Below are 8,358 nucleotides of genomic sequence, written 5' to 3' on the forward strand. Positions count from 1 at the left end.
GTGTGGTACTCGACAGATTAGCATGGAGCACATAAGTGGGAGAGATCGAGTGTGGGAGAGTGTAGGAGATGGAGCGCTCCAGTGTGAACACGAGTTGAGATTGAGAGTGAGAGAGTGAGATAGTGCGAGAAATCTAGCATGATTGAGAGATCGGGAAGGAAAGATGCCACCAAGGGTGAGTCCAAGGGTGATTGCTTCCACTTCTATTTTTTTTTCTTGCTTCTTTCTTGATTGCTTTTTCAAGGCTGGCCACCTTAGGCACTTTGGCTGCCCGAGGGGCCAAGGTTATTCAAATCTTGAGCTTGGGGTGGGTTGCCCAAGCTTGACATTGGGCAGCTTGAGGTGGCCTGCCTTGACATCGGCCTTCCTCGATGCAGCTTGAGGTGGCCTGCCCAAGCTCAATATTGGGCAGCCTCGAGCTTGGGCAGGCCACCTCAAGCTCAACATTGGGCAAGCCAATGCTTGGGCAGGCCACCTCAAGCTTGCATTGAGGTAGGCCTGCCCAAGCTCAACATTGGGCAGCCTCGAGCTTGGGCAGGCCACCCCAAGCTCGACATTGGGCAGCCTCAAGTTTGGGCAAGCCACCTCAAACATTTTAGCCGCCCAAGGGGTTGAGGTTATTTGACTAACCTTGGCCCCTTGGGCAGCCAAAGTGCTCGAGGTTGACTTGGGCTGGCCACCTCAAGCACTTTGGCTGCTCGAATAACATTGGCCCCTCGGGCAACCAAAGTGCCCAAGCTCGAATTCGAGCTTGAGCGGGCCACCTCGGGCACTTTGGCCGCCCGAGGGGCTGAGATTATTTGAATAACCTCAACCCCTCGGGCAACCAAAGTGCCTGAGGTTGAGCTTGGGCCAGCCACCTCGTGCACTTTGGCTACCCGAGGGGCCGAGGTTATTCAAATAACCTCAGCCCCTTGAGCAGCCAAAGTGCTCGAGGTCGAGCTCAAGAAGGCCACCTCAGGCACTTTGGCCACCTGAGGGGCCCAGGTTATTTGAATAACCTTGGCCCCCTGGGTAGCCAAAGTGCCTGAGGTGGAGTTTGGGCCCACTTGATTTTTTTTTTCTCTTTGACTATTTGAATTTCTTATTATCTTTATTTAGTTTGACTAAAAAAAAAATTCTCTTGCAGAAAAGGAAAATTGTACCACATAAAAAGGTTGTTAGAGCTAAGAAGACATAAGAAGTTCATTTTGGCACTGATGACGATATCACAATCAACATATCTATTAGCACATCAACAAAGACGCATTTACTTAAAGATCCATTGCCTCTACCACCATCACCTCCACCACTGCCACCATCACCTCCACCACTGCCATCACACCTCCACCACCCTCATCACCACCTCCACTACCCCCATCACCACCTCCACCACCACCACCACCGCCATCGCCACCACTGCCATTACCACCGCCACCACCATTGCCACTATTGCCTCTGCCCCAGCTGCCACCACCACCACCCCCACCATTACCATTGCCACCTCTACCTTTACTCCTCACTGGCCCACCACTAATATAAATCCCTGAAGTTGGGCAATCTAGTGGTGTTCACGATAGGGAATTTAAGGAATAGCTTGGAGTTGAAAGAATTGCAGACTTTTTCCACAATGTGGTGGACAAGCACTTCCAAGAGACTATTATGTGGACAAGGGAAAAAGTAGTTCACCAAACACTTGAGGTGCTCAAGTGGCTAGGCTCTTATGACTTGATCAAAGAAATTTCCCTTTGCTGTTTGCAGCAGACAAACCTTGTTCGCACAGCATCCAAATATATCAACCCAAACATATATAGCTTGTTCAAACAAAATGGCCTTGCAATGAATATCGGTATGTTTCTAGTCTCTTTTTGCAAGCCAGAAAGAATGGAGATCATTACCGTCACACTCGAGATTGTGAATAGCTAGGATCTTATTTGGAGGAAGTCCAATTAAAGATCATGTTCAACATCAGTCACAAAAGGAGATTAAAATTTTATGCACAAATATCAATGAGATGTTAGAGAAAGGTGTTATTTGCAAGTCTTAAAATCTTTGGGTATGTGAACTATCTTGTGATAATCTTCATAGGAATATTCAATATTGTATTGACTATTATCTATTAAATGATGTGACTATCCTATATATGTACCTATTCCACACACTATCAATCTTTTAGATCATGTAAGGAGAAGTCATTTATTCATCAAGTTAGATCTTTCTTTTAGATACTAGCAAATGCTAATAGCAAAGGAGGATATTCTTAAAATTGTTTTTTATACACAATTTAGTATTTGTACGAGTTTTAGTGATGCCATTTAATTTGAAAATGCTTTAATGACTTTCTAGCATATGATGAATGAGGTTCTTTTTGATATGCTGAAAGTGACTGCTAACTTTATTAATGATGACATGATCCACTCAAAAGGGACATTTATGAAAAGTTGGTTTTAAGCTAAAGTGGTCAAAGTGTGATAAAGAGTGAAGATTGTTGAAGTAAGAGTGAAATATATTCTAGATGAATTGATGTTAAATGAACCCTCTGATAGTACTCTGAAAGAAGGATAAAAGGGTCACTAGTTTATTCACATAAAGACTCTTCATTATTTATACAACTTCTTATTTCTTGAAAGAACTATCTATCAAGACCTTCCATTGTAATAGCACTAACAGAATATTATTAATGCTAAGGCCTTCACATAGAAAATAGAGCATACAAATTTAGAAGATGTCAACAACATTAATATATATGGCAAATCTCATCACATACCCAACAATAAATATTATGGCTATAACCATGTCTTTGCCTTTATTTTTGGGCAACACCAGTGTCTATCTCTATCAAAACAAGAGCATGTGGAGTTGAAACACATATAATTATAAATGGGAAAAGTGGTATTTTATAATATTGTGCTAATCAAAGAGTATTGTCAAGAGTGGTAAGGGCAACTGCATTCATAAGTGCTAATCACAATATGCTCAACTTAATGATATATTTAGCTTTGCATAAAGTAAAAGGTTTCAAAAGCAAATATCAAATTGCATACTTGACATAGACAGCCCCTAATAAAAATGATGCAATTGCTAAAATGCATCATTAGAGTTGTTAGCATGCCTAAATACATACTTGAAGACTTCTAAAAGAAAACTTCAATTCACATAAATGGCTATATTTAAACTATTCTACCACTCTAGTGTTGTCCTTTAAGACATGTGGGAAATTCATGCAAATACTGGGCATCATCCCAAGAATAATAAATGGCAATTATTATAAAGTGATAGAATTAATAATATACATTCCTAAGGAAGAAATTTGGCCAAACATGAGGATTAATAATAGAAGCTAAACCATGTGTCATGAATACCACTATCAATTAAGCTTAAGTATTCAATTGCAACTATATAACATCAAATAACTACACCTATTGTTACTCCAGAGTCAAAGGAAGAGAAGAGATTGCAAATGAGTATATTACTTTGCTACTAGATTTAAATTGAAAACACAAATCCAAACACTCCTTAAGGATAATCAAAGTTGCCCCCTCACTTCTATCAATGTCAATATATGAAATATAAAAATGTGTATATTTAATTAGCCCAAAAACCTTAACTTATATATAGGAGTGAGTGTTCTAAATTGAAATCAATCTAATAGCTATCAAAATTCTATTACACTAATAAATACACATAATTTACCTTATTATTAGTTCTCTCAATAAAATAAAATAAAGAAAAAATACTATTGTGAGTATAATCTACATATTCCAATTTAGCTATAATACTAAAGAGAATGAATAAAACAAGAAAGAAAATATAAGAAGGAACATAAAGATAAAAAATACAATGAGGAAAAACTTAAACCAATCCTAGGTTATATACTTATAAATTATAGCCATTGCTAATTATAAAATTATAGACAACATCTACTATGGGGTAGCCACGTAAGTGCTGGTTCTCCTAGTCTTTTCGAATTCCATGCTTGCCTATTACAACAAGAATAATGAATTTGGACAAGCTATATAACTGTTTAATTTGGTGCCCAGCAGAGATCTGCAACCTGGAACTCTGTGCTTATGTAAGTGGAGATCACCACTAAAAGTGGCATCGGCCCAAGAAGCTCGACCTGGTGAAGAAGTAGAAAGCTTTCCTTCCTGGAGTCCACCGGCAATTCCTTCTTCGAGACCATGGCGTTGTTGATCAAAACAAGCTTGACGTCGGCCATAAGACTAAGATGGTTGAGGAGATTTTACCTTTGAGCACTCAACGGCCTCAAGCGCAAGCTTCCACTGCTTGTCCACAAGCTTCCACCGCGCCACGTCCTTGATGTCACAGCGTCCCACAACTTGCTCAAAGAACAGACCCTTAGGAAGCTCGTAAGGTAGCTTTTCCATTAGACTGCGGATGGTTGCATCCCTGTTCTGCATCTCTTCTTGCAACCTGGTTACCTTTGCCTCAAAGGCACCTCGTGCGGCGTTGTTGTTGTTTACCGCCATCTTCTCTGCAAGAGCTTCCACTTTCCTGTCAAAAACACAGTGTCATAATCAAGTTGTGGAGTTCACGCGAGTGTATCACCTGCGATCGTCTTCCTGTTGCGTGACGAGCTTGTCCAGCTCACGACGGACAATTGATAAGCCTTCAAACACGAGGCAGACAGACAGTTTCCCATCGATAACACTTATGCCACAGGCGGGAGGAACTTCAAAGATTCTTTTCACAACCTGCAAATCACAGTGAGAACACCGACCAGAAAACAGGAGCTTACTTGCCTTCACAGAAGAAAGCTTCGCCAGCGTTAAAACTTCCAAAACTTTGGAGTTGAAGAGCCCCGCCCGGTCCTCGTCTTCAGTAACAAGGTAACACTCTGGCCTGGCATCCGCATAGCGCGTCAAGAATACAATGGGCTACAAAGGACGACGAATGCAAACCTTTGCCTTGGCTTCAGCTCTGCAGCTGCATGAAGACTCCGTGCTGTCTTTACGACGGAGCTTATAAGCTCCATCTCCTTCTCAACTTCGTGATTGCTCCACCCCTGAAGACAAAGGAAAAGAACAACGTTAGGTAGTGTCAAAAGAATCATGGTTTTTACCGGCTTCTCTGTGGGATAGCTTGCGGTCATAATCGAAGACCGCTCTTCACTCTTTTTCTTGTGAGGTAGCCTCTGCCACAGCTCTTCGGTAATGAACGGCATAAACGGGTGCAGCATGCGTAATCCCGAATCCAGACAAATATATAGAGTGGACCTCGTAGCAGCTTTACCATCCTCCCCCAGCTCCTCGGAAGATAGAAGCGGCTTCACTAGCTCGATAAAGACGTCGCACAGAGAGTATTGCCACCACGAATAAACTGCGCTTGAGGCTCCAGATAAATCATATCTAGCAAAACTCTTGTTGATCTTGCAGACTATGTCGTTCAAGGAGGACAAAATCCATTTGCAGGACCAGGGAAGCGAGGATATGTCGAGATCTTCCTCTGGCTCAAAGCCGTCATGAAAGTTGAGTCTCACAAAACGGACAGCATTCCACAACTTGTTGCACCACTGGCGGTAGCCAAGAAACCGCTGGATGTTCAAGTTCATGTTCTCGGCCTGCAAAACAGGATGGCGTCAAACAACAAGATGCAAGAAAACCATACCTGTGCTGTATAGGCGATAAGTCCAAACCGCAGAGCGTCGACTCCACACTCGGGGATCCCTCGAGGAAAATCTTTGTGGAGCCCCTCAGTGGCTTGTTTGAGCTCTGACGGTTGCAGGTTGAGCAGAGCTAACTTGGCCACTAAATCATCCAAAGATATCCCGGATATCACGTCAAGAGGATCAATCACGTTTCCCAGGGACTTGGACATCTTGCGCTTGTGAGCATCCCTCACCATCCCGTGCAGCAAAACCTGCATACCAACGTTTCCCATTTGTCCAACGAAAACTGCTAAAACATACCGTTTTGAAAGGAAGCTGGCCGGTCAGCTGTGTCCCCAGCATCACCATCCGCGCCACCCAGAAAAACAATATATCATGTCCCGTCTCCAAAACTGTTGTGGGATAAAAGGCAGCGTAGTCGGCTGTAGAATCAGGCCATCCAAGCGAGGAGAATGGGAAAAGTCCCGATGAAAACCACGTATCAAGAACATCGGGGTCATGCTGCAACTTGAACGTAGCACCCGGAAATCTTTGCTTGATCTCTGCATCTGCAGCCTGTTCGGAGTCTGCAACCGCCCAGTGATCATCGTAGATTCCAAACGTCTGATCTTCGTTCGCGTCCAATACGGCATACCAGGCGGGTATCCTGTGTCCCCACCAAAGCTGGCGAGATACACACCAGTCTTCAATATTTTCCAGCCACCTTCACAACAAAACATGACAAATAAGAACGCGCAAAAAGAGAAGGAACTTGCCTGAACCAGATGTCTGCAAAAGACGACGGAACAATCTGAAGCTCGTTGTTTCTCAAGGCCTCACAGGCTCGCGCAGCCATTTCCTTGCAATCCACGTACCACTGAGGCTTCATCATCGGCTCCAGCACATCGCTTGACCTTGAACAAATGGCAAGAGGCTTCTTGTGAGGAAACTTCCCTCGGAAAAGTTTCTGGAGTTACCAATCCTTAGAGTTCATTAAAGTTACCAAAACCAAGCTTTCTTTTACCTTGCGTTCTAAAGCTTCCAAAACTCGTTCCCGAGCAATGTAGCGCTTGAGGCCCTCAAATTCATGGCCGCCATTCTCGTTGATCCTTCCATCGTCCGTGAGGATGTTGATAAACTCAAGACCGTGCCTCTTTCCTCTTTCGAAATCCTTTTCATCGTGTGCCGGAGTAATCTGCAAAAAGAGAATGGCATCACGTAGTATAAGAAAGAAAAAACCACATACCTTTACAGCTCCAGTACCTTCATTTATCTTCACTGTCGAGTCCTTTATGACGGGAATCCTTCTCCCGTTGAACGGATGAACGAGGAACTTCCCGTGAAGATGTGCAAATCTCGGATCGTCTGGGTGAACAGCAACAGCGGTGTCTCCAAACATGGTTTCCGGTCGCGTGGTGGCAACCACAATCTCTTCAGAGCTGCCCTCCACCGGATACGCAAAATGAAACATCCAACCAAATGGGACTTTCTTGTCATAGCCGGGTACCGACAGCGATGTAGCCTCAACGTCTCCTGTGTGCTCAACTTCAATGTCCGAGATGGCAGTCTTGAGAGAGCAGTCCCACTTGACCATGCGGTTGGCCCTAAGACAAGAAAAACGTAGTCAATCACTCACGTTGATGTACACATACCTGTAAATCAGTCCCGCTTTATATAACCGCACAAAAGCTTCAGTTACAGCGCGTGACCTCTGCAGATCCATTGTGAAGCACTGTCCGGAAGAACAATTAATTGCGAGATGGTAAAAAAGGGAGGGGAAAAAAAGCTTGTAAACCTCTCGAGACCAATCTAGCGATGCTCCCATTGTCCGGAGTTGAGAACAAATGGCTCCTCCATACTCTGTCTTCCACTCCCAAACTTTCTCGACAAACGCATCTCTCCCGAGATCATGCCGGGTAAGATTCTGCGTGGATGCGAGCTTCTTCTCGACCACCACCTGCGTAGCAATCCCTGCATGATCGACTCCAGGCAACCACAAAGTCACGCGGCCGCTCATTCGGGAATGCCGGACAAGAGCATCCTAAATCACACACCAACACAAGAGTTACAAAAAATCGATGTTACACCAAAACCGGCTATACCTGCACAGACACGGTAAGAGCATGGCCGAGGTGCAAATGCCCCGTCACGTTTGGTGGTGGCAACACCTTCGCCACGAAGAAGGATGAGAGTTCACTACGAAGTAAAAACGTTTACATTTCTTCTACCATAACGAATTTTGGTTCAGTACTGGCCGCATCCGCTCCAAAGAATCCACACGCCTCCCACCAAGAATACCAGCTAAAGAAGAAGCGGATGAGATTGCTAAATGACCGAGACACTTACCCAGCCTGAACGTCCGCAGGATTGTAGCCCGGCTCCATTGTTGGATCCAGGCGCTTTTTTTCCGCCGCCATTACCCAAAAGGGTATCGATTGATTCCAATGCGGCTGCTGCTGGTGGACGCGAAAGTCGCACGGCGCCACCCCACACAAAGAACCCTAATTTCAGGGTTTTAGGGTTTGTTGGAGTGTAATTTTATTTTTCCTTTATTTTTTTAAAAACAACCTACACTAAAGCCATGGCATTGGAAGCCTCGTGGAACTCCCAGGATTTCTCTAGTATCTTGGCAATAAATAAGCTGTAATGATCAATTAAATCAATGGAGTTATGTGATTTTCTATTACCTTGGCTCCTTTGTTTTCAGCAAATGCCCTTTGAAACTTGTCATTTTTCTAATAGTATTTCTCAATTAAAATATCACTAATATT

General features: G+C 43.8%; 1 protein-coding gene across 1 annotated transcript; it reads right to left on the reverse strand.

Moving 5' to 3' along the window:
* Nucleotides 1-4,688: 4,688 nt before the first annotated feature.
* On the reverse strand, nucleotides 4,689-8,007 carry LOC9644989 (valine--tRNA ligase, mitochondrial 1; the record flags this gene model as incomplete). The annotated part of the gene is made up of 13 exons (XM_024689719.1): nucleotides 7,934-8,007; nucleotides 7,816-7,888; nucleotides 7,690-7,755; nucleotides 7,383-7,628; nucleotides 7,240-7,319; nucleotides 6,834-7,191; nucleotides 6,612-6,782; nucleotides 6,364-6,554; nucleotides 5,909-6,311; nucleotides 5,608-5,859; nucleotides 5,063-5,560; nucleotides 4,892-5,005; nucleotides 4,689-4,835 (listed from the first exon to the last, which is right to left on the reverse strand). Coding segments are annotated over exons 1-13 (2,670 nt in total), but the record flags the coding sequence as incomplete, so codon positions are not given.
* Nucleotides 8,008-8,358: the final 351 nt, after the last annotated feature.

The sequence above is a fragment of the Selaginella moellendorffii genome, unplaced genomic scaffold (assembly GCF_000143415.4).
Source record: "Selaginella moellendorffii unplaced genomic scaffold, v1.0 SELMOscaffold_63, whole genome shotgun sequence".
NCBI lineage: Eukaryota > Viridiplantae > Streptophyta > Lycopodiopsida > Selaginellales > Selaginellaceae > Selaginella > Selaginella moellendorffii.